At 39.2% G+C, this 27,150-nt stretch overlaps 1 protein-coding gene across 1 annotated transcript; it reads right to left on the bottom strand.

Annotated features, from left to right (window-relative positions):
- Positions 1-556: 556 nt before the first annotated feature.
- ncoa5 (nuclear receptor coactivator 5) lies at positions 557-26,556 on the bottom strand. Its single transcript, XM_088339011.1, has 12 exons — positions 26,411-26,556; positions 19,635-19,688; positions 17,747-18,006; positions 17,474-17,581; positions 16,951-17,014; positions 8,814-9,074; positions 8,627-8,748; positions 5,915-6,044; positions 5,607-5,809; positions 2,718-2,922; positions 1,501-1,592; positions 557-1,427 (listed from the first exon to the last, which is right to left on the bottom strand). Exons 3-12 carry the CDS (start codon positions 17,913-17,915, stop codon positions 790-792), a joined length of 1,992 nt encoding a protein of 663 aa, XP_088195137.1. The 5' UTR covers positions 17,916-18,006; positions 19,635-19,688; positions 26,411-26,556; the 3' UTR covers positions 557-789.
- Between the last annotated feature and the right edge of the window lie 594 nt (positions 26,557-27,150).

The following is a 27,150-nucleotide window of genomic DNA, read 5'->3' as shown; positions in this document are numbered from 1 at the left end:
TGGCAGCCACATAAAGCTGTAAAAAAAATGTTGAGTATAGCTGGTAATCTGTTCAAAATCCGAACTGTACAAACTGTAGTGACGGCATTTCCGAGCACCTAAATCATAAAAGTCTATAATCCCAATTTTGTTTTTAATTCACTGGAATAACAACTAACATGTTGCGTGAATGCTAGGAAATTTGTAACAAAAGTTTTCCAGTTGTGCGTGAAAAAGCGGTGTTCCTTTCTAATTTTGTGAGGTGGGATGCGTTTTGCACTTGTGCTGGGGGATGGACAGGTTGGGGCTTGGTGGCCAGTGAGTTCTATGTAAATACATTAAATACAGTTAGTGTGGAAGTGTTTAATTTTTGTGTCAGTGTAAGTTAAATATTCCAAGGTTTGAAAAAAAAAAAAATATGAAAAAGTTGAAATGTATTCTCTATTGTCTTTCATGGTACATTTAAAAGAATAAATAAAAGAGGAAAGGGTAGTTTTATCTTACATTTCAAATGCTTCTATCTCTATGGCTTCTGGCTATGATACTCATTCTATTTTATAGATTTGTCAGCACAAAATGCAATAAACCAATACCATTTTATTACATCGGTTGTGTGGTGACTTTTTCAACAGATACATACGAAAGGGGGTGTCGTCTATGAACCGAAACATTCACATGCTCTAAGGTTACAAAATCTTCCTAACACCAACACAACAATGACATCGAAAGCATAGGGTTCAAATATTCACCAAGTTAAAAAACAAAACAAGGTTAAAATGCTTACTGAACACATAGAAGGTATATCAAGAATTAGTAATGTCGGGGGTACATTTGTGCCATGTGGCCCATGTTGCCCGGCGGTCTCATTTGTGCAGGTTGCTGCTGCTGAAGTTGCACTTGTGACTGGGGGTGCATCGCTTGTTGGGACTGCTGTTGCTGCAACTGAGATTGCAAGTTGCCGGAATTCACTAAATGGTTAAGAGCCGGCCCGCTCTGGATCAGAGTATCCAGGGCTTTCTTGACACTCGGACTGTCGAAATTGATACCGCCTGTAGGGTTGGCTGCTCTCGCGGTGCCTGCAGAACTGCCGTATCCTTGAGGAACTGCCCCACCTGGCCTCGCCAAATTGTAGTCCTGGGACTGCATGCCGCTGGCAGAGCTACTTGAAGAAGAGCTGCTTTTAAACAGGCTGAGGATCTTGGCCTGAAGCTCCTGGTTTTGGCTGGTCTGCGAGCTCAGAGGAGTCGGAAGTGGCGCCACTTGGCTTGACTGAGGGGCCATGAGGCTCGGCTGCTGTTGGGGGATTAAACCAGACTGTGGCGCCATCAGACTCGAATGCTGCGGTAGCTGGCGGGCAGCGAGGGCATGAGGCAAGCTCGCGGGCGATGCCGCCACACCTACAGTAGGAAGCCCAACGGATGGGACCTGGGCATTAGGTAGAGCAGCAGCTGTCGTGGGAGGAACAATCGTGGTTTAGTGTAAAATTTTCCGTTTGGTTAGTTAGGAGGATGACTCTCTCACCTGGAAGGGGCTTAGCAGAATTGCCTGTAAGCCGAGCGCGTTTTTCGTTAAGGTAAGCGATAAGACCATCCAGTTCCTCAGGTGTTAAAAACCTATACAACGACAACGCACACAAGCCAATTGAACCTTCTTTTCAATTTCCTTGTTAAAAAGATATATATATATATATATATGTATAGCTTTACTGTATATATTTACTACCGTTCAAAAGTTTGTGGTCACCGAGAAGATTTGTGTTCTTCATGAAAAGAAGCATTTATCAAATGAGTTGGAAAATAAATAGAAAGTTTAGTCGAGACATCTTGGAGATTTTTCGCATGGAACAGCCATCATTTCTGAGAACAAGAATAGCCTGTCAGGTTTTACATGAAACACCCACAAATATGATGCTCCAGATACTTGATTAGCTCAAAGGAAGGTCCGTTTTATAGCTTACCTTAGAATGTATCTGTAAAGTTACCAAAATAACAGGACTTTTTGTACTTTTTCAGTTTAACGGCGACGTGATAAGGGTAATGGCCATTGTCTAAATAAACAGCAACTTAAGCAAAGAAGTCAGCACGATACTCACTAAGAGTCTAGCGGGAAAAGAAGGGGGATACTTCAGAAGGAGGAGAGCACTGTAACCATTTATGAATTAATTTATTTGAGTGGTAAAACGAGGTGTCATAATGATAATTTATATTGGTTCCAATGCCTTATAGTCCAGTGCACCTTGTATATGAAATTAGATCACAACAGACTGATTTATGGGCCGGCGGTACTATTAGAACACTGGAGTGCTTATGGCTGGAAATGGGCCTCAATACAGCGATGTAGATATTGCATCAAAAAATGACATTTACAGCTATAATTGTCATGAATAATGTTAACAATGTATGGGTGTATTTGTGGTTAGTTTAATCAAGTCATGCCAAATTTATTTGTGTAACTCTGACTCGAAAAAATTATCTCAAAGGACCGCATAGGTCAAATTTACACCATTTCCTGAAATGAAAGCAACATGCGGGCAAGGGAATACTCAAAAACCTCAGCATGAGGAAAATTCAGAAATCTTGAGAAGGGGCCTCACAAGTGGTAATCCCCTTTTCAGGATGACCAGGAGTGTTATCCTAATTGATAAAAAAAAAGTATTTTTCCTTCAAAAATAAGGATGTTTTCAAGTGACCCCAAACTTGTGTACGGTATGTATACATTATCATCATTGATATAGTTACCTGTTTTCTGCGAGTAGCGTGATGGACGTCAACAAGGAGACCGGGTGACTTTCGCAGTCGGGTTCGTGAAGCAACACGTCATCTGCCATTTTGGCGGCCTTGCGGACCATTTCCTCACGCACCTTCTCGCGATTTTCTACTTTGTAGGTGTCGTAATTGTGGCCAATCAGCATTAATGCGTCCTGTATTGGCATGTTGCGGTGCTCTAAGAAAGTAAGAGAGAATTGCATTTTAAGTTTCTTAACAGGTTAAAATCAAAAAGTCTTAAAAGCGTTTTTGACATGCTGTGGTAAGGGGCACACGTGTCTTGCATATAGCAGAAAATGCTCAAAGACAGGGCGTGCCAAATAGAAAACTTTGCCACAAACTGATAATTAAGGGGCCAAGTTACATTTGCCAAAAGCAGACGTAAAAATAGATTATTAAACAAAAAACATGGAATCTGGGAAAAATCCTATCTTCCATGAAGACAGACTTCACAAAGACAAAGTGACTAAACTTGTAGAACAAAATCCCAGATTATTGATGCGGTGCAGTGAATTTAGACCAGTAAATCACCTACAAAGGTTTAGTACAGGTATCACTTATGTCTGAATTATTTATATTTTGCCCTTTGGGTCCTAAAAAATGTGAGTCTGATAGGTAGAGAGGGTTGAATTTTTAACTGGTCACCTTAAGTTTTGCAAAGGTTTTCAAAGAAAATTAACAGTAGTGATTCGTCGTTCATGAACGTAATTGCTCCATGAGCACACTTTGAAGTGAATGACGGGGCCGGTTCCCCACCAATTAAGAGCCGGCTTCCTTTGAGGCGCTTTTTTTCCTCTCAAAGATGCACAAGATTGGTTAATATGGATTATTTTGTGTTGTTAGTTTCTTTAACGTCGCAAATTCGAAGTTTCTTCTTGTATTTTTTTTTGTATATTTGCACTGAAATATAAATAGTTGTAGTTTATACATTGTTCTGTTTTTTTAGCGATTCAGTGTGACTTTAAAATTGCTTATAAAAAAAGTTTCCGTAAAGTAAAAAAATAAACACCATTTTAATTAAGGAGTACAATAGATTTTTACATTAATTATTAAGTCATTTCGTGCATCCATCCATCTGTTTTCTGCGCCGCTCATATTCACTAGAGTCCCAGGGATGGTGGAGCTCATCCTAGCCAACTACGGGCATTGGGGCGGGGGACAGCCTGAAATAGTTGCCAGCCAGTCACAGGGCACACATGGATAGACAACTCACTCGCTCATTCACACCTAGGGACAATTTGGACTGGCCAATGACACTGACATGCATGTTTTTGGGATGTGGGAGGAAAACAAAGTTCTTAGAGAAAACCCAGGCAGGCACGGGAAGAACATGCAAAGTCCGCACAAGGTAGCTAGAATTAAACCATGGACCTCTACACCGTGGGGCTGCACGCCAACCAGCCATTTTCTGCATAATGTTACAAAATAATCGGCAATAAATTGATTAATCCCTTAACGTTCCACCAGCGAGGCGCCGGACTTTTGAAAATTAAAAAAATACGTGTCCGTATGATGTCAACAGTCACTGAAATATGTCATGCCACATATCATTGGAAAGCCTAAACTTTTAAAATATGATGACCGTTTCAAAATATACTCCTCCCAGAAACATCACAATCAGCCTGAAACAGAACACGTGAAAACTATAAATGCAGCGCAACTCACCAAAGACATTGTTTTGCTGCTATAAAATTCAATAAACGTATGAAACTATGGCTTCCTTACATCCGCAAATATAGTCAATTTTACCGGGTAAAACATTTACTCCATAACACCTAATGAAGAGATAAAAAAAATAGCCGTCTAAGAGCATGTCTGCTTCTTTCAATGTTCATTCTTATAATTTGTTTGTGTTGTTCCAAAAATCCCCTTAATAATAAAAAAAAAACTCGTCGGATAACTTGCCGTTAGCCTCTGACCTTTCGATTGACACCACTCTGGGCCAATGGAAGGCTTTTTTTCAGGGTCCACAGCTCGCATTAGCCTGTACAGCTTGTTTGATAACAGGAAGATTGCCTCCTGTAGTTCCGAATGACTTCAGCCAGTAGTAACCAAATCGAATGATGATTGACACATTACTTAGCCAATGAAAATCCAAACATCATTTTTACGCCATTTTTAGGAGGTGTATTCAAATCAGAGCTAAAAATATCGTGTGCAAGGCAATCCGTTATTTATTTTTACGCACCATTGTTACGCGCAAGATTGCACAATCATTGATTGGACTTCTGGAAAGAGAAGTCAAACATTTAAAACGTTTTCACAATATCTAAAACAATAGGCCAAAGTAAAATACACATTTGCAAAAGTTTTAGCGTACGGCCAAATGTTTAAAATACAATGTTTAGTTTTTCAGATTGTGATCAAATTTGACAGCTTACCAGGTAAGGCTTCAAGCTGTCTCACCTGTTTTCCAGCTGAGATGCCCATGCAACACTCAATTGCAGGCATTTAATTGCAACAAAAAAAAAAAAAAACAGGCGAAAATGAAAACCTTCCAATTCTGTGTGTTCCAACTCAAGATTATTCATTGTTAGTAGCACTTGCATTGATTATTTCAGTTTGGGACAAAACTTCAGAGTTATCTTTCAAAAGAGACCAAAACTGTCCATAATCTCCAAATGGTCTAAGAACAGGATGCATTTTACTTTGGGTATGTCTTGGATTGGGATTTTAGGCGAATTTTACAAGTAGGGTTAAGGCAACAACAACAACAATCTGATGACCCGTTTGGTACCCGCAAGAGACTGTTCTTTGTAGTTAGCTGAGCCGAAAGTTTTGGTTCTCTAAAAAGAGGAATACTACTGTTTTTTGTTTAACTACCACATTTGTTGTTCAATAAAAATAGCACGGTTGGGTTACCTTGAGGCGTTCCAAACAGGATGTTGACAGTGCAGGATCTGTGCACCTGGTGCTGCTGGGTAATAATGATGGCGAAAGGTGTGCGAGCGCGCCCCACATCCTCTAGCGCCTGAGTCAGAGACACCTCAGTGTTGAGGAAAATCAGGTCAACAACCATTCCAAGGTCATGAACTTTGCGCCCAACCATTTCAGCATACTCCCGGCTGTTGGTTCAAACGATACAAAAGGTAAGTGTCACAGAAAGTGACAAAAACACCATTACTGAAAACTTCTTGAAGTATTTTTTAAAGGTAAGAATTGCAGTTTACTTCTGTGCCTTATTGACGACTATCACGGAGCAATCAACCGGCCGCTCTGTCTCGTGGCGGCGCTGCAGTTCCTCGTAGTATTGTCGATATAGTTCGTTACGCCGACGCTCCTCCGGGCGAACACGGTCATCTGCGGAAGAGAGTCACAGAGCTAGGTTTTAATACGCAGGTCAAAACCAGCCAGGAAACAATAGGTTGTATGAGAGAGTGAGTCTAATCCCTATGCATTCTCAAGTAATTCTCATTTCTTAAACGTGGCGAAATTTAAAGGGAGCAAAGTTATATTAATTCGGAATTCAACGTCTGAAGTTGTTCTAGTGGTGGTATTCAATGTCAAGTCACAGCCATCATCAATGTAGGAAGATGTTTCATTTCTTGCAATAATTAGTATGAAGAATTTTTTACGCAAACAATTTCTCTTGACATCATCAAACGCTTGAATTTTCTGTCAGCTTTTGTTAGTTTCAAATAACAAGTACGGTATTTTCCAGACTACATTGCGAATCCAAACGCTTAAAGATGTACATAAAAGTTAAGTGTGCTTTGTGTGCAGACAAATTTGGAAATACGTTACCATATCTGTGCAATTATTCATCAGTTGATACTTTTTATCACTGACCAAAATTGCACTACAATGGTGGGAACGGGTATCGAACTGGGTAGCAATGGTACGAGCACAGAATTTTAACCACCAAGCTGCTGGGGACTTTGATGGTTGTACACAATTGAATAACAATGTTTGGAACAGGAGTTGAACCCGAACAACGACCTGTAAAGCACCAGATCGTATTGAAAGACCACTGGGGCAGTGTTTTTCAACCTTTTTTGAGCCAGGGCATGTTTTTATTACGTTGGAAAAGTTTTGCTGAAAACCGCTACCCAAAAATAAATGACACTTAACAGTATGTTTGATTACAATATAATTTATAATACCCCCCGTTTTTTTTACAGCACAGACACTTGACAATGACATAATATTTGCAGAAAATGATTCATAAATGTTGGATAATTTCTCACGGCACACCTGACGATATCTCACAGCACACTAGTGTCGCAGCACTGTGGTTGAAAATAACTGCACTAGGGATACAGATGACACATCAAAAGTCGTAAAGCCTTATCTCATTATCACATAATTTTTAGTTGTGGTACCAGATAGAAAAAAAGGTTGATCAACAGCTTTTAGATGGTGCTTTACCAGTTAGTGAGCACTTAACAATACAGACGCTCCCCTACTTGCGAACATTCGACGTACGAAAAACGGGAGAAACGGACATTTTTCTCGGGATGTCAAAAATATCCAGACATTGCTGTAAGTTAGATTTTGTATTGTGTGCACCTTTTTCCGAGTACAGACTAGAACTGTAGTGCTTCTTTCCGCCATGTGGCGCTGTGAGAGGTCACCCAGCATCCACCACAAAGAAATCTGGCTTCTATTACAGGGTTCGTGTGTAAACATAAAGTGCTACATGTACTGAAACTTCAGCGCGCTCAGAACTTTGACGTTTTTATCGTTTAATATCTCGTGCATCCAATACAATATGGATGGTGAAAAGTGTAAAGAATAGGCAAGACTCTTTTGAAATGAAAGTGGAATAAGAAAGCTTGATGTGGTTGAGAAAACGTTTTACCACGGAGGAGGGAGTCGCTTAACTGTTGAAGCTCATCTTCCAACTGTAAATTAAACCAAGCTTTATCTTTATAGAGCATACTATTTTATGAAATGTTTATTTTTTAGTACAAAACAATACAAGTTATTCACACAAGCCTTGAACATAATCGAATAAACCTTAAACATAGAAAATATAGTACTTAACCAACTTATGAATAAATTCAACTTACGAACGATCCGATTTCGAAATCGGAATAAAGCAAACGTTTGATTTGAAAATAATAAAAAAAAGTTTTAAAAAGTTGTCGTCCACCCGGGCAGAGACGCTGTGTAAGTTGGACACCCGACGTAAAAGATGCACGCCCTGGGCGTCCGGGCAGACGTTATTTCAGGGACTGCCCAAGGACACATTTAACTCGAAGAAACAGGAAATCGAACCTGCGACCTCTTTGGTCCCAAAGACAACCACTTTACCCCCTGGGCTAATGCCGCCAAACTGAGTGACCAAATCAATGCACAAACACGGTACTTTTTTCAGCAACCAGCCTTAACTGTAGTTTGAATTCCAACTGTAGTTTGAAAAAAACATCAGCAAATTCTATTTTTAACCTTAAAAAGCAGTGCACCCTATAGTGTGAAAAACACAGGAATTGCTTAAAACAGAGTTTAATACTGAAGGAACTTACTTTCTTTATGACAAGACAGTGGATGTGTATTTGTGTAAAATATTGATGGTTCTTATGGCTGTACAACACACACTGAACAGTCAAAAACAGTTTTTCCTCCTCACCTGTGGTGTCTTGCTGAATTTGGAAGTCATCAGAAAACCTTGCTGTGTGAAAGGAGTGATGTTGCTTACCCAAAATATGACACCCTCAACTCATTTGGTTTCTCTCAATAAAGGGGCGGGGCTTACCAAGTTTGGTCAGAGCTTCTACATCACAACAAGTACATTCAGTTTCATTAAAATAAAATAGTGACAAAAACAAATCAACATTCCCATATACCAGCTACAACTCAGGTATGGCTTTGGGGGCATGTCCTTGATTTTCTAGGAGTTAAAAAAAAAAAGTCACCTTTTTTTAACAAAGCGCTAATACCTTGAGGTTCACGCCGCCCATTCCAAGGGTCTCTGTACTGTTCCCTGTGTGAATCATCCTTCCTTCTGCCATAGTAATCATCTGGGCCATTCCCTCCGCGGTGGAAACGGTCGTGTTCCTCTCTGCGTATATTGGAAAGGATTAGATGACAAAATACAAGGCTTCACATTGAATGTTCAGACGTTACCTGTAGGCAGAATCCCGTGGTGGTCCTCTCAGGTCCCTGTCTCTACTATTCAAACCACGATAACGGTGCTCGTTTTCACGGGGGTGGCTTCCAGTTCTTGTGTCTCGGCCAGAATCTCTCGCGGTGTCCCTCCCGTCACGTCCTTCACGCAAGTCCCGGTCTCGGGGTTCGCGGGTATCGCGTTCTCGGCTGTTACGGGGGAAAACTGGTGAACGGGACCGAGGCCGGGATTCCTTGCCGTCCCCGAAACCACCAATTGGCCTGAGCAAAAACAACCAGCTAATTAGAGAAAGGTAGGTTCTGTAGATCTTTTTTACAATATTATAGACAATAGTCAAAATATTTTCCATGTATGACCTTACCACAGAATAGTTAAAGAACGTTTGCTTCAAATAAAATCCAGGAGACTTTAGTTTTTCAACCAGAAGTGACAAACGATCCTTTATCCAAATGATCTTGAAAAAACATGTTCCATTTCTAAATCACATATTGCAGTTCAATGCAACTTTCTAAACTGAAGTGCTTTGGTACACACGTGGTCATTTTCAGCCTACATGTAATCATTCGGTTTGTTTCCTTTGGGATTCCGCAGCAAACAAATGGGAACAAAAAATATGACACTCCTGAAAAGTGAGGCACAGCCCATTAAAATAATGAGCAGTAACCATTACTGATTTTTCTTTATTAGTTTGTTTTTGAAAAATACATTGAAAATATAAATGAATAAAGAAATCACTCTTGAAATTCAACTAAAAAAAAATGAATGAATCAGATTTTGATAGTTTACTTAGGAAAAAGGTTTTCTTCAAAAGTTAAATCATGCTAAAAGTAGTCCAATATTGAAAAAGAAAAAAAAAAAGAAAAAACAGACACATTGCAATAATGCAGAAAAATGAATTTGCAAACTTCTTAAAACGGTTAGATTAGATGAAACATTTCATGCAAGGTCCAAACATTTGGAAATCATTAATTTGTCAAGCACTTATCAATGTTGCCGAGGTGTTGAGAACTTGAAGGATTGAAGTAATGAAAGTCAAAAAACAAATCTACATATGGAGTACAGGTATTCCGTTTAGATTTTAATGTGTCTAAGATGATCAACTTGCATATGTAGAAAGTTAACCTGCGGTGTTGGATTTGTTTAGCATGCAAAATATAAAACGGAGCAAAATCGGATGCTCGAAATGCACCGAACCTCTTACAGTTTCTGGCGGCGGAGTAAAACAACCTGCTGAAGGAATTGCTCTTTTAACAAACTACAGATCTCCAAAAATAATCCTCCCAGTTATGAACCAAGGTATGGTACAGAAGGCTGATAAAGTGTTTAGATTGAAGGGAACAGCAAAAGGTTTCATCTTCTGTTGTGATAGCAGCCCAGATATGCGATTACACCTTGTACATTTATCAAAGAGGAACTGATTTTCAGTGTTGGAAGCAAAAAAACAGTAAGAAAAGCAAAGACAGAAAACAAAAAAATATCTGTGAAAATAAAGTGCCTTGTAAAAGTTTTTTTCTGAGGATATATGCTATTATAAACTTGACAAGTCTAATGTCAAAACCAAGATACTACAACACAATTTATGGAATTCAGCACAAAAGTGAATTCTCGGGGTGCTGATCAAGTCAGTTTAGATAAATACTGTACACACAACATAATCCCTTGGTTATCGCGGTTAATTGGGACCAAAACCACCCGCGAAAAGTGAAAATCCGCCAAGTAGCGACGCCCCTTCAAAAATGCTTGAAAAAAAAAAAAAAACATTTAAAAAAAATATGTATTTCATTATTATTATTTTTTAGACCCGCGAAGCTCTGAACCCGCGGACGTGGAACCGCAAAGTAGCAAGGTCCCACTGTAATTGCACAACTAAGAAGCAGTCTATCAACAACTGACTCTTTTAAAAGAGATGAGAATCTTTTTTTCGCTGAGAATGGGCATCTTGTCACACTTAAAAATCAAAACTATTTTTTCGCTGAGAGTCATTCTGTCTGAGATGTTGAGTATGTGGTTGTTTAAATTTAAAAAAATGTCTTGAAAGTTTTTCTTATCGACTACTTCACACACTCGTTTTGCATCTGATGCTTGCATATGTATCTAACCAACCTTGACAAAAGGTTGTTCCAATCAACCTTTGCAATAATGGCTTTCAGGCAAAATGCTACTGCTAGTGTGTTGCCTTTTCAAAGAACTACCTACGCTTGAACCCAATTAGTTGCTGACTTTCTGTAACCAGTAAATGAGAAGGCACTGAGAATCCAACTGCACAGTGGGAAGAATAAACCTGCTAATTGCTAACCAACTAAAATACTAACATTGGGCAGGTTAACTACTGAATTCAGCTTGAATACTGAGAAAAAGAAAATGGCATTTATGACGGGTGAAATGTGTGAATCTGTTTTGATATTTTGCAAGAAAGTGGTTACTTGATTCTTAAAGCGGAAATAGTTATGTTTTGGTCAAACCCATGTTGATTTACAATGGGTTTGCAGAATCAAATAGCCAAAATCAAAAGTATACCAGTTTGTATCACTTGAGGTCACAATTTTGAGAGTGGAGCAGAAAGATGACAAGGTTGTCAAGGGCTCAACTACTAACCAACCAACGTTAACTAAGTACCAATATTTGTCTTTAGTTGAAGCCCATGCAACATCGATACCAACCTCCCACAACACCAAGTAGCCAAACATGGATTACAAACAGGTGGATATCAATTTTTGACATATTCTACTGATACAAAATGCCCCGTTGGAACATTGTCAGGGAATCCTTTAGGTTAGATTCCATCAAACGCAAAAACCCCAGTATATAGATATGAATGTACAAATGATGGAATGTCTTGGCAGCACACCTTTTTTACGACTATATGCACACTTCAACCATAAGAACGTCTGTCGCGGGAGGGGGACAGGAACCTTTACAGGGATGGCCTGATTCATTTGGCCCTCTCACTAGCGTGTCTAGCCAGAGGAGAAAAAGACTGCGACACCACGGGCCTCACGACCCATGGCCGCAAAAAGTTATGAGTGGCGCATGCGCTAGCCGTTTTTCCCATTTTGTGTACATGGGATTGAAGAATATTTGAGTGAGTACACATGTAGATGCTGTTACTAATGATCCAAGTGGAAAAAAATACAACACTGGGAATGGGCAGTAGTCACCACGTAAACTGTAACCAGGACGTAATGTATGTCCGCACACACAAACATAGGACCAATGTAGAGAGCAAGTGACTGGGACTGAGAAAAACGTTTTGCTCTCCAAAGCACTTCTGAGGCGACAAAAGAACCAACCGTCTAATGACGTATTCTTGTATGTATCAACAAGTTAGCATTTATTTTGGAGGATACCCGGCCAGGACAGGATTAGGTAGAGTAATAACGGGGAAAGGAGAGAATTTGAGGCTGCAGAAAAGGCCTCAGTGTGAGTCCACCTTAAACCAGACTTTTAACACATGATGATGTGAAGGGAAATATATTTCTTTAATATAACTTCAAAAGAATAGATTTCCACTTTAATTTAGCCAATCCATGTTGCTGCTGGATCAATCACTGTGGTGACCCACACTGTAAAGGAACCCTAGAGCAAGAGACCTGACCATTTTCATAGAATAGCCCTGTCGGAGAAGTCACTACGGTCTAAACACACACGAGGTCAACCCAGTAAACATTGCGCTACGATCCGGGGATCTAAACCCACCTAATGACATTTGGTGCCAAAGAAGACATGAGACATTGATTATCGGTCAAATACATACAAATAACTTTTCATTTATTTAGAGTGGGCAAATACCTTTAAACCAGGGGTATTGGAACCCATGGCTCTTTTCATGAGTACATATGGATCAGAGGTAAAAATAGAATTTGTGCGATTATATAATATATTCATATATGGAGCACCTATTGACACACATGCGAAGCAGAGATAATTCTGACACACATAGGGTTCGGTTCAGAAGATGTAGGACACAATTTTAACTTCAGTTTACAGTCAAGCACCAACAGACCCAGTTGTGGCTATAAAGTGCTAAATAAACCTTAATATGGAAGCTCATTAAGCAGTGTATGCTCATTGTTGAGACACTTATTGAAAAGCCACAAAACAAACTTTAACCTAAGACAATCTTTACTCAGAAACTCTGGCAAAGCACTTAGAGCAATTCGATTTGGTAAGCAGTAGGAACGGGTGGAACGATACACAGTACAGGACATGTGCACTCCTTTTCACGCAGTGCCATCTGGTAAATACGTTGGTATCCTTGTTTGCAGGACTTTGTGACATTATTACCAAAGAAATTTACTCACACCTTGTTTTGAAAGCGTTATTGAGGACAACTATAACAGTCGAAATGAGCCTTTACACTCTTAAGTAACTATGGGAGGGAGACAAATTTTAAGTGGTGTATTAAATTGTTATGGGACACAGGCTCTGGCATTATTATTTCTTTGATTTTATCTAAATAGCACACAGTAAAATAAAATGTGCCAGGAATTAGCCTTTGTCTGGAGATTGGGTTTGGCGGTTCTATTGAATTGTGTCTTAAAATATGTGCGTTGGCCTTTTTTAAGTCAATAAGGTTCCTGATCCATGCTTTAAACAACTCAGTTACCACACCAACATGTTCTTTTGTTTAAAAGTGTGTTTGTGTTGCAAGGCTACAGAATACTAGCCACCACATGATGATAATTGAAATATTTCTTTAGTGCTTTCTTTCACATTGGCACAGAGCAACTTTTTTGAACATACTTGACAATTTCAGAAATTAACAAGTGGTGTGAATGTGGGAAGCTATCCCAAATAGTAGTGTAAAAAGATCAAATGTAGGTATAAACACTTAATACAAACTCTATGATCAACATTATTGTAAGAAATGAGGCAAAAATGACATATTCCCGTGAGCAAAAACGAGACAGTAATCCCTTGCTGTTTTGCCCTTTAGATACCTAGTGGATTTTCAGCGTGCATTGTGCTCGACTGTGTGCGCAATTGTAATAGGCTGGTGTATACTGTCAACGGGACCACCTAAAAAAACGGAAGCACGGAGATACCCAATAGTATATTAGATAAATCTGACTCTGTGGTAATTCAGAAGAGCCAAGAAAATGTTAATCACAAGCAGTTGCTCTGTGTTTTTATTTGTAGATCTACAGTTTGTCACTTTGTTACAGCCTTGTATCAAATGTTACTTATATCCAATAAACAATTGTTTCTGCTTCGTGGGTTTTGACTATTGGGGGACTATTTTGAAACACAACCCCCACGAAAAACAAGGGTTTACTGGACTGTCCATAACAAATCAGAAAAGGTTCAACAGACATTTGAATGTATTTAAGTCTTGGTGCATACCAGAGGTAAGATTTTTTTGCCTAGGCCCGAACTAGGACGAATTTCAGGCCAGGTTTGGGCATAAAATGTCAATCATTAAGTCGGGCTGGGCTTCTCTCGCCATGATTTTATCTTCCTTGGTGACGGATCTGCACAGCATGCCCGCTATTCCACGCTGAAGTGTGCACTCCGGCGCCAAAGTAAGCACGGCGTAGAAGTGTAGCTGCAAGTTTGCACTTCGGGCTCGGTCCCTCAGATCTAGTTTTTATCGGTCTGGCTCAGGCTGATGCGGGTTACTATACCCGCGGGATGAATTTTTAGGCCCGATCTTACTCTTGTGCATACCTCTCCAAGAAGATGTGAACACACATTCTCAAATGTGCTCTTCAGGTTTAATTCATTTTGGTAAAATAAATTCGAGACAGCTTTACTGCAACTCACTTTGGTGCATGCAGTCATGTGGAAATATTAAAGAAGAGCATGCAAAATGTTTCTAGCTGCAAAATATTTTGAGATAATTTCTTATGGAAACTACTGGTTGAGCTATAAGTCATTAACTTGAAAATATTTCAGACCTGTACTGTATTGAACAACATTGTGTTTTATTTACTAAAAGTTTGATTAATTAGTAGCCATCTTGTTTAGCTTGTAGTTAGTATTCTATACAAGTGTGCTCTAAAACTTAACAATACATTCATATCCAATAGCTTTCAATCCTGCGGGTTATGCTAATTTTTAAGCAGTTTTTCTAATGGCCGCCAGGGGCGCCCGAGCAGTACAAGAATGATACAGGTGGAATATATGTGTCAAGGAAAATGCAAGTTTAATGTAACTTTGCACTTTGTGCATGAATAAAACTAGCATGAACAGACCCTCATAATGGAAAAGGTGTCAATGGAAAAGGGAGGGCCAATTACCATACTGGGAATAATTTTACCAGTCCATTTATTTGTAAATGGAAACATGGTGGCACAACTAACAGATTACAAGAAACAAAGTCAAAAGAAGCAAAAATATTTTAGGCGGATTTCTACCCATCTGTTGGCAGTATCGTGTGCTTTGGAAGAAATATTTTACACTGTTGGATTCAATGGATTGTCCTTGATGTAACGAAGCCATTTTCACGAACGTTCAAGGAAGTTGAAGACGGCCGAGGGACATAATGGTGAGTAACGCCGGCCTAATCGGTTTCGGGTATCTTGTTTCAGACTAATCGTGATGTTTCTGTGATGAGTCCTCTTATCTTAAATCCCATCTTTCCAATGATATGAGCGATGACATTTTTCAGTGACAGGTGACATCATACAGAAACGTATTTGTTTATCAAAAGTCTGGCGGCACCGGCAGGCCGTCGCAACGTAAAGTACTGTAAATTATGAATACTCTTTCTGTGTACAAGCTTTCTTTGGTAATATCTCAAATTTCAACGAGGGAACATGCAGCTTATAGTCAGGTATGGCTTATTTACATCCAAAAGGTTAATCCTTTCAGAATGTACTGGGTGCGGCTCATAATCAGGTATGCTTTGTAGTCAAAATTTTACAGTACCATCCTTGCTTCTAAATGAAAAGGATTGAAATGCTTAATAAAATTATCTTTACCAAAATACTTGAAAATGCCTAAGTTGTGTTTATCACTTGTGAGCAAGACATTTCTGAGAAAACTAAAACGTATTAGATCCAACTGAAGCTTTGGTAACCTCCTTAAGTTATGGTGAGAACAGTGAGCCAATGTACAGCTGCTGAACTCAATTATGCTCTTGTTGAATTGCCTTGTCTCCTTTACTGTGGCTTAATGAGAAAAAAAAAACCTTAATAAAAACAAGACAAATATATTGAGGCCATGATGCCTGCAGTTCAAAACAAGACATCTGTGACGACATTTTAGTCTGTTGCCGTGATGTTGTAAAAACTAATATTTGATAGGATGGGACAAGTTGTCGCATTGACTTAACAGCTTAAGGAATAATATAGAATGTCCCACCATGGACACAGTACAACAGTGCCACATGATATTGTGAAAGAACTTCTCAAACTATACCAAAAAACATATCTGCAAACACATTTAAAATAATGAAAAAAACAATCGACAAATGTGGCTTGGAGTGTTTCTCCTCTGCATTAACTGCAGCTTAGTAGTACTGCAAAGAAATAGCTAAGTTTGAGGCCCCTCTTCAATTTAGTTTTTCTTTGACATTATGTTGAGTTAGGATCAAAGGCAACTGCTAATTATTGTCAACGAAGAGCTAATTTACACAATCTGTCCTAGATCTAGCCATGATCCTGGGTAAGAAGCTGCATGCTCCGTCTGTCCTTTCGAAAATATTAGAACCTCGTCAAATGTATATGAACTAGTGATTACGTGTCTTGCCTGGACCTTAATGAATAAGTGTCTTTATTTTGCGTTTACGACTAATGACGGTTAATTATATCATTTTATTGGGCATTCAACTTTAGTCTCAGCAGCAACTATGTGGTGTATGTTGCATGCAACTTGTGGATCTGATGTTGACTTATGATCATACTCCGGTGTTAGGTTTTAATCAAATTAAAAAGACCAAAATGCAAGAAAGACGACACTTTGTATCTTTATTAAATTCCATTAAATTGTTAGCCAGTTGTCAGGCTACCCACAAATCAATGCTCTGCAAAGGGCAGTACAACAATAAAAATTCTGTATTACGAGCTTTGGGCCCCTTTACGTATGTCGTTCAGCTGGGACCATTTACGGTTAAATCTTGATCTAGTTGTTCATTTTGGAACGGCTGCTTTGGAGGCGATGGTAAGTCTTCCCACTGAATTTGTGCTACTTTACCTGCGAGGAGGGCTCTGCTGGGAAAGAGGTTTAGGAGTCCGTCGCTCCACTGCCGTATTAACATCTGAAAATAAATCAATCCAAACGTTGAACAAAAAACAATGGCATTTCAGTCATTTCAGGAGCCGAAAGAACGGAAATAGGGCAAGTTAAAGAAGTTCCCACGGTCCAAATTGAAAGTGTGCTCCATTAATCCAAAAGTGGGCTTCTTTGCTGGACGAGTAGTCAAAATGCAGCGCGAGGGGTTGAAGTCTGTCACATCGGTTTAAAAATGACGTCAATAACCTTTCCGGCGTTGGATGCTGGTACCATTTCGCGAACGCAATATCATTCAGGAAGTAAACGCAAAGACAATTGGGGCAAAGTAACTATTTTCAAACTTTTTATTAACTTCACATGCTAATAAAGCTTCCATTGTAGAAAGGCAAAGCATAGATACGCATTACGTAATTATCGATTTAACAACTTTGTCTCATCAAATATAAATGACTACAAAAACATACACAATGCAGGCAAAGCTTACCTAATGTATAACCTCTATATATTCGACCCGATACGGCCAGTTTTGCAGCTTTGGCATCCTCTACACGATCAAATTGTACAAATCCATATCCATGTAACAGGAAAATGCCTGAAAAAGGGAAATGTTTAAATGGTACAAAGCAACAGGAGATAATACCTACCCGTTTATCTTAGCGTGGTGGAAATAAAGTAACAGGTTTACAAGTTTAGGAGTCAACAAACACAAGCCGCAAATAAGCGGTGCATTTAGTGGCTAAATATGACATGTACTGACCAAGTATCTTTCCGTATGGACTGAAAAGATCTGCCAAATCTTTCCTAGTCATGTTGGATGTCGGCAAATTCCCAACAAAAAGCCTCCGTTCCAAATCCCGCGGATCATTGCTTTTACAGTTGTTTGCGAATTCCGAAGGCGATGGACTCCGGCTTCTTCGGCGAGACATGACTTGATCCCAATGGTTAGCGGATTTGAGCTTCGTGTGTTCAGAAATTCCCAGAATTTTTTATTTCGAGCGGATACAAGCGTCCACGATCCTGGAAACATGTCAATGAGGTGACAAGAGGGATTAAAGTGTCTCTGTAGGACAAAAGAACGTGAATGGAGCGAAAACGTCGTTCATTGGAAATCGGAAAATTCAATTTACGCAGGAATCCTGTTGGAATCGAAAATTCGTGAACTAGCGGTCAGGCACATTCTGATGGACTGCGTCATTTCACAGTGAGTGCCCATGCTTGAATTTGTTGCGATCGTGAAAATGAAGATTTTGACTGTTTCAGTTGGGTTTTTTGGTGGACCGAAAAGTTCTCCAACAAGCAATCTCGAACCATAAAACTTTTATTTAAAATATGTCAGGCATATGGTTATCGAAGGGGTTGAGCGTAGGGATTCCTCATTTTTTTATGGATTAGCAACAGTGACGTAACTCATTTGTACCAGGTTCATATTAGATCCATATTATCATTTGGTACAGTGTTTTTAAAATGTATTCTTAATCATACATAGTGTGAATTAGACATGTACGTTTCCTTAGCTGGAGCTAGGAAGATTATCGGGGTCGTTTCCATCCCCTTTCAAAGTTTTGGTTATGTTCAACATCAGCAAATATACAATTTTTCCCCATGAAGCTATTTTTACAATGAGGAAAAGATCCCAATGTTTCTAAAATAATGTTTTTATTTTGTCATTTCAATGACTTGTGAAGTATGCCAAAAAGAATTTGGAACTTGACTTTTTATACTCATGACAGCAACCCATGTCCTGAAGCGAAACAAATTGTGTCAAATTGGCTTCAATCTCTTGTATGACACATATAGTCTCTGAACCAAAAGAAAGACAAAATTGTTGTGCACACAAGCACAGCTGACATTTAGGTGTGACCCTTTTTGATGGCACATTTTAGTCACATTATGTTTTTGTCAACTAATATAAACATTGCTTGTATCAAAGTCAGAAAACGCAAAAATCTATCACTGACCAAAGCTAATGTACATGTCCAGGAACACAATCGTTAAATACAGAGGTTTAGGAGAGGCTTCTGCTGTTTTAAAAAATTATAATGATCAGAGATAAAGGGGAAAAAGTAGGAACAGCTGTGCTTGTCATACTTTCCCATATTTATCAGATTCCAATGCCTCATACCATTTACAGCCCTTAGACCGAAAACCCCCTGGATTCAAAATAAAAACAAATTATTGAACTAAATTTAAAAAAAAAACTTATGAAGCAAAACCCCAACATAGTAAGTAAAACAATGAAAATGTACACCTTGCCTCAGTTGCTGAAAATGACAAGTGCTTCTGAAAATGTTACCACGCTCAAATTAGATATTTGAATGTTGAAAAGTCAAGATCCAAGACGGCGGAATCCAGCTTTGTGCGCGTTTTTCCTTGTCAACCTTGGCAGCCGCTCCTCGAAAATGGTATTTGAAATGCAAATGCCTTGACGAGAAATTAGTTGGGCGCAATGATTTTGACAAATCCGAAAGCCAAAAAGTTCTATAGGTGTATGGGCGTCAGACAAATTTTTGGTTTTGAATGTTTGGTAGGCATGACGCAAGATAGTTAAACTGTAAGAACAATACAGGCTTCACAAAAAAAGAAATGACATAAAGACATTGTAGAATAGAAAAGAAATGCTGCTCAGCAAACAGCATCACAAATACCTTTTGAGGACGGTGGAAGGGAAGAATAATGGATCCAATCAATTTGACAAGTCTCTAAAACAGATAAAACAAATGTTGATGAAGAGACACATTTCAGGAAAACTTTCTTCCATCAAGAGCACAAAATATGACCCATATATAAAATTGTTGGATCTCGATGTTCTCAATACTAATCACAGAACACTTACAGTATGTCAAACATGAGTACGCACATTTCTGCAGATTTCATCATTATGTTCAATTGAACTACACTGAAGAAACATCACTTTGACACAATGAAAGGTAGTCTGTGTAAAGCTTATATAGCAGTCTAAATCTATTTTTACCTTCAAAAAAACTTAAAATATAGCTGTTAGTAGCCAACAGTAGTAGATAACAAAAAAGTAATGTACACCCCAGAGTAATAGTTCCTGAAGCACAATATTTTATTTGGCAAATATGTTTTGCAGAAATAATTTAATCCACCTGGCCATGGATTTCACCAGAGCCTGGTGAAATTGCCACTGGAATGCTCTTCCACTCCTCCAAGAAAAAATGACAGGGCTGGGGTATACTTGAGATCTTGTGCTTCTCCAACTTTCGCTTGAGGATGCCCCAAAGAAGTTCTATTGGGTTTAGATCTGGAGACATACTTGGCCAGTCCATACTCTTTAGCCCCTAGCCCCTTTAGAAAAGCTTTGGTCATCTTAGAGGTGTATTGTCAGGCTGGAACATTGCTCTAAGACTCCATTTCTCCAGTATTTCACAGAACGGACATGAGTTCATGTTTTCCTCAGTGAAATGCAACTCCCCAACTCCAGTTGCACTCATGCAGCACCAGACCATGACATTGGCAACACTATGCTTGACGTACGTCATGAAACAAACATGTCACCTGGTTGCCGCCACATATGCTTCACACCATCCGAGCCAAAGAAATTAATCTTTATCTCATCAGAAAAGATAACTTTTCAGTATGCCATGCCCTTTGTTGACAGACTTCTTTTCATTGTGTCAAAGCGGTGTTTCTTCAGTGATATTATAAGACGCAATATAATGAAATCTCTTCAGAAATGTGAAGGTTGTACTTTTGTGATACACTGTAGACATTTCACATTCCTTGAAAAACTGAATCATTCCCAATTATGAGAATTGGACGTTCTTTATTTTTTATATAAATACGTATTTGTACACCACTATATTGAAATTTCTCCCACTTAGAAATCATGATGGGTCTGAAATGTTCATCGTAGGTGCATGTCCACTGTGAGAGAGATAACTAAAAAGAATAATCCAAGAGATTTATTTGTTTGATATAGCTTCAAATAAGTATTTGCAGCTGAGAAAATGAATGTTAATATTTGGTACAGTAGCCTTTGTTTGCTATTACATAGGTCAAATGTTTCCTGTAGTTTTTCACCAGGTTTGCACACCCTACAGGAGGGATCTTGGCCCACTCCTCTACACAGATCTTCTCTAGAACAGTCAGGTTTCTGGGCAGTCGCTTAGAAACACGGAGTTTGATCCCCGCCCCTAAAGATTTTTGATTGGGTTCAGGTCTGGAGACTGGCTGAGCCATGCTAGAACCTTGATATGCTCCTTATAAAGCCACTCCTTGGTTTTCCTGGCTGTCGTTGTCGTATTGGAAGACCCAGCCACGACACATTTTCAATGCTCTGGCTGAGGGAAGTAGGTTGTTCCCCAAAATCTCACAATACACAGCCCCAGTCATCCTATCTTTAATGCAGAGCATTCGTCCTGTCTCATGTGCGGAAAAACACCCCCAAAGCATGATGCTACCACCCGCTTCTTCACAGTAGGGATGGTGTTCTTCGGAATGGACTCTTCATTCTTCTTCCAAACACGCTTAGTGGAATTATAACGAAAAAAATATATATTTTCATATGCAAACTTAAGACGGGCCTTGACTCGTGCTGGTTTAAGCAAGGGAACCTTTCATGAAACGCATGATTTCAAACCCTGATGTCTTCGTGCATTACCTACACTAACCATGACCTCTTTTCTGGTCATAGACCAAATCCTGTTGTGTAGTTCCGGGCTGATTTCTCACATTTCTTAGAATCAGTTGATATTTTGCATGAAGCTCCACTCCGATTGTGATCGACAGTCGTGTTTAGCTTCTTCCTTTTTCTAATGATTGTGCCAACAGAGGAAGCAGGACAACGACCTTCCCGTGGTGTCCTGCGAAGGGCTCTCTCCCGGGGGAGCCTTACGAATCCAACTCAATCCACTCAGACTCGCTCTCTTTCTTGGTCCTCTCTCCTTCTTTGTCTCTCCTTTTCTCTCTTCCCCCTTTACACTCTTGTCTCTCCTTTTCTCTATCCCTCTCTTTCCTACTCTCTCCCCACCTCTCTCACTCTCTTTTCCCCCTTTTTGCATTTTACTCTGTGTCTTTCTATCTGTCCCTCTCTTTCTCTCTCTTCTACTCTCCTCTCTCTGTTTTTCTTAGGGTGGGCGACTTCGAGAGCAACCCTGGCCCTCAGTCCAAATGCCAGTGGTGCTTTCGAACCATTCGCTGCGACCACACCCCAAACACCTGTACTACCTGCCCAAGGGGCTTCCATAAATCATGCACCGGCCTGTCCGAATGTACTAAGGACTTCAGAGGCTTCGTATGCTTTGGTCACACCCCGTCAGGCCTGGCGGCACAGGTCAGTCGCAGCCCCCTCTCCTTCGGAGTACTACGGAGCCTCCCACGAGCGAGTCTAGCGCTAAGGATTACCTTAGGCGCCTTGAGTGACTCAACAACAACCAACAGAGGACCTTTTTTCACCAAGCTGCTTGGCAATTGATCCATAGCGCTTTCCAGCCTTAGAATCTCCAGTGTCAAATTTTGTCTCTGGTGTCTTTGGACAGCTTTTTGGTCTTTGCCATGTTACAAGTTAAAAACTTACTGATTTTATGGGATGGACAGGTGTCTTTAAGCAGCTAAAAATCTCAAATAGGTGTATCTGATTCAGGATGATACATGGAGTGCAGGTGGTCTTTCAGGGTCAGATCTCAAAATGGTGTTCAAATACTTTTTTGGAGCTGTATCACAAAAAATGTCTTAAAAACCATGCATTTTGATTTCTGGATTTTTATTTTTATTTTATCTATCTCAAGTGAACATGCACCCAATATGAAAATTTCAGACCCCTCCTAGATTTCTAATTGGGAGAAATAGCAAAATAGCAGGATGTTCAAATACTTATTTTCTCCGGCCTGAACAGTGATGGGTGCCAACGGCCTGAACTTGCCAAAGACACCACATGAAATGGTGCCCCTATGACCCTAGTGGTGAAGGCATGCAACCAACCAATGATATGCTTATGTTTGTGTGAATGTATACAGAAATTATATATATTTATTACAGGTGATGTGATAATAGCTTGGGAATCTGACAGATATCTGTATAGGAATATTATTAGACGGATTAAACCAATTAACCAAATATTAAACAAAACGCCGAGCAATAGCCGTGACAAACTTTTCTGTTCGTCTACTGCCTTCTGTCTTTCTGTCTCAAACGCTAACCACCATGTGACTTCGAATTGGATAAGCAAGCGGGCGGAGCTACTGAAGCAGGAAGCTTACTTCGCACCGTGCGCAATCACAGACTGCAGACTGGACGGAGAGTTATGTCTCTTGCTAATATTTCTCATATTCGCTAATGTTTTTCACATTCGCATTTACGGTCTTTTTGTCTTTCCACCCGCGTAGAAGAATTGAATAAATTGATGTATTGAGTGATTACAACAATAATTAAATGATCATGACTATACTCATAATAATTTTGTGCTATGTTTAAGATTATCTACATGAAGGAAATTTAAGTAACTGCAATAATAATACAGAAGGTTTCTTTATAGCTAAGAGTCAAGACTAACATAAATTCATACCTTTTTTAAATGACTGCTTTTCAAAATTTAAACAACCACAAAATCTTGACTTTTACTCCACATCCGCCTTATTATGAAGCACAACAAAGTCTTTGGGCATGAATAAACAGCTCCAATGATTGCATTTGATTTCCACTTTGGTAATTGTTTGCCGCTTCTGGTTTTAGACAAGCACATGCATTTTTTTTCAATATAATGGAAACTGATACATTTTCGCGTGTATATTAAGAGTACAAAAAATATTGACCGTGTTCTAATGTCAAAAGGCTGGCACGTATCATTATGACACATTTACATTTAAAACACGTTAGAGCAGATATGCATACATTTCACCATGCAGGTAGTCAATTTCCGGCAATAACTGAATATGTTGCTGCATACATAAATGCAATTTTGTTAGATGTCCTCATCTGCTGTGAAGGCATGATTGCCAGTCTAAGAAGTGTTCTTTAAGGCAGTGTTCCTAAACTAGTTGAGTTTAGGATTCACCTTTCTGTATAATTACAAGCTGCAGTCCCCCACCCCCCCACCCCCAAAAAAATAAAGCTCTCAAATTTATCGAATGAAAGGATTGAGCAGTATAGAGATAATACATCGTTACTTTTACTTTAAAAAAAAAAAGACCAGCAAAACAAAAATGACAATTAACCCTACTATACGCGCGTATAAGCCAAAATCTAATGCAAGCAACCCGGTCTAACTACTTCATAATAGCCGGATACTAAAAGTTCATACCCAAAATAATAGAAACAAGTGTACCTAAACAATGATAATTTACTTATTGTGTAGATGAAGATCAATTAACTGGATAAAAAAAAACCCTGCTTACGACCATTCGCCTTACATAAAACGGTAAATACGAACATTTTTCCAGGATGTCGAAAAATATCCAGACATTGCTGTAAGTTAGATTTTTAATTGTGTGCACCTTTTCCCAAATACAGGACATTAATGTAATGCTTCTTTCCGCCGCTACTAGCGTGTGACATTGTGAGAGGTCACCCAGCATCCACTCCGTCTTCCTAGTTTGCGTGTAAACATATAATTGTGTACTGTATCTCGAGCGCGCTCAGAACTTTGACGTTTTTATCGTTTAATATCACGGCATCTATTCAATATGGTTGGTGCAAAGAGGCTAATCGTTTCTTTTTAAATGAAAGTGGAATAAGAAAGCTTGATGCGATGGAGAAAATGGTCAGACGCTTTTTGGGCCACTTTTTACCAATGAGAAGGACCTCTTGAAGCACATCTTCCGAAAGTAAGTTACACTTAATTTTATTTATCTATATAGAGCATATTAGATGCTTATTTTTTGTACAAAACAACACAGGTTACTTACACAAGCCTTAAACTTACTTACATGAAATGATCTGCATTTATATAGCGCTTTTCAAGTCAATGACTTCCCAAAGCGCTTTGCAATGTGCTTCACATTTCCCAATAGCGGCCTTGCAGCCATGTAAGGCACTAACCTGCTTATTGGGGGTATTAGGGGTTCAGTGTCTTACCCAAGGACACTTCGACATGTAACACGGACAAGCCGGGATTCGAACTGGGATCCCTTGATCCCAAGACGAGCGCTCTACCTCCTGAGCTACTGCCGCCCCATAAACCTTATACAGACCAAATTTAGCAGTGAAGCAACTTAAGAATAAATTTAACGTAAAAATGATTGTCTGGAACCTATCTCGTTCGAAAGTCGGGTAGCGTCTGTAAACCATTTACTGTACCTTTTAAGTAGTGCTTTGATGGCACTTTAACAATATTTTCGTATTTCACAATGTTTTTCTTCAACTCAATCATTGTATGTACCATTTTCCAATTTCCCTCACCCTTTATTGCCAACTTTCAACATCTTACCTAGTGTTTACTATTCTGTGTACAGTAATGCTAATTGTGATTCACCCTGGTCAATCCTGGAAGGGGGATTACCACATTTGAGGTCCTTTCTCAAGGTTTCTCATTTTTCCTCACACTGAGGTTTTTGAGTTATTCCTTGCCCGCATGCTGGTTTAAGATCAGGTAATTGTGCAATTTTGTAATTGCAATCCTGTGCAGTCCTTTGTGTTTAAGGGCTATATAAATAAATGTGACTTGACTTGGACCCATTATTACGGTCAGAAATGGAAATAGAACACACAAAAATCACAATCAAATGAGATGTGGTCCCTGTCAAACAAAATTAGAATGGAAGAGATTGAACAAGAGTATATGAAGCAGAGCATTGTCGCCATCTATTGCATATTATATATCCCTTAGTATTTTTCTTTCTTGTTACAATTAATTTACAATGGCAAAGGGCCGCAACCCACTGAAAATGGGTCCGTGACCCACTTTAGACTCCAGACCCACTGGTTGAGAAACGCTGCCTTAAGGCATCACAGCACGCGAATGATGTGCAACAGCACATGAATATAACGATGTCAAAATTATGTACAAGTCTAGATTTCATTCACAATTGCAGTAACCCATAAAAGCACTCGTTCAAATGCATACACACAACACCTTGAAGACGTCAAATAACAGTTGAAACGAAACGGAAATTGAGTAAATTGCACGACCAGGCCTGTTTAGTGTGTAGAATCGACTACAAAACTAATATGGAGTCCGCCGCCAAAGTCTGCCGAAAACAATAATAAAACCCAAATAAACGCAAATTAAAACAAAAACACACAAAGCTGTCTTCTCATTCTTAAGAGTAAGAACCTTCAGGTGCTTATTTATCCGTGCCTCTCGTTGTCTTTAACACATAAAACAAGTGGCGCGGCATCACGTTTGGTAGCATTAGCAATTAGCTTAGCATCAACGCAAGCGCGCCAATACGGGCTTTTACCCCAAGTAAAGACGAGGCACGCTTTTCCCCTGCAACATTAAGCCATGAGGAGGTTTAAGTACCTTAAACAAAAGGTTGAATCTTTTTTTTTTTAATCCTGTCAACTCCACGTCGTTGTTGGCTTCATTCGAAGTAGTAAAGCCTGGTTTCTTAGGCTACTTGACCGAATGAATGCGTAACTAAACTTCCGGTGCGCCGAATCGCTCGCTGCTGTCGCCTGGAGGTCGGAGGTACACAAGAACACAGCCATGTACAGTGGGACCTCGCTACTTCGCGGTTCCACGTTTGTATATATGTATATATATATATATATATATATATATATATATATATATATATATATATATATATATATATATATATATATATATATATATATATATATATATATATATATATATATATGTGTAATTTTTCTTTTTTTTCTTTTTTTAATTTTTTTTATTCTATTATTATTATTTTTAAGACCCGCGAACGTGGAACCGCGAAGTAGCGAGGTCCCACTGTACATGGCTGTGTTCTTGTGTACCTCCGACCTCCAGGTCAGGTGTCAGAGTTGTCAAAAATATTTTACTTTTGTAAAGGAGGAACGTTAACTGTCAAAGTAGAAAAACATAATTGATATCTTTTGTTCAATGTCTAAACTTGTAAAAATCATTTTGCACCAATGAGGGTTAAGTCTGACTCCTGAAAAGTCTCATATTGGTCAATCAGTCGATACTCAATTGCGTGTATGCATTGTTTTCCACCTCATCAACGTAGAAAACGTACTCATTTAGCAAAAACAAAACAAAAAAACACG

Source organism: Urocampus carinirostris, chromosome 6 (assembly GCF_059441175.1).
Source record: "Urocampus carinirostris isolate Australia breed hairy pipefish chromosome 6, RoL_Ucar_1.0, whole genome shotgun sequence".
In the NCBI taxonomy this organism is placed as follows: domain Eukaryota; kingdom Metazoa; phylum Chordata; class Actinopteri; order Syngnathiformes; family Syngnathidae; genus Urocampus; species Urocampus carinirostris.
This window is presented reverse-complemented; position numbering and strand designations above follow the sequence as displayed.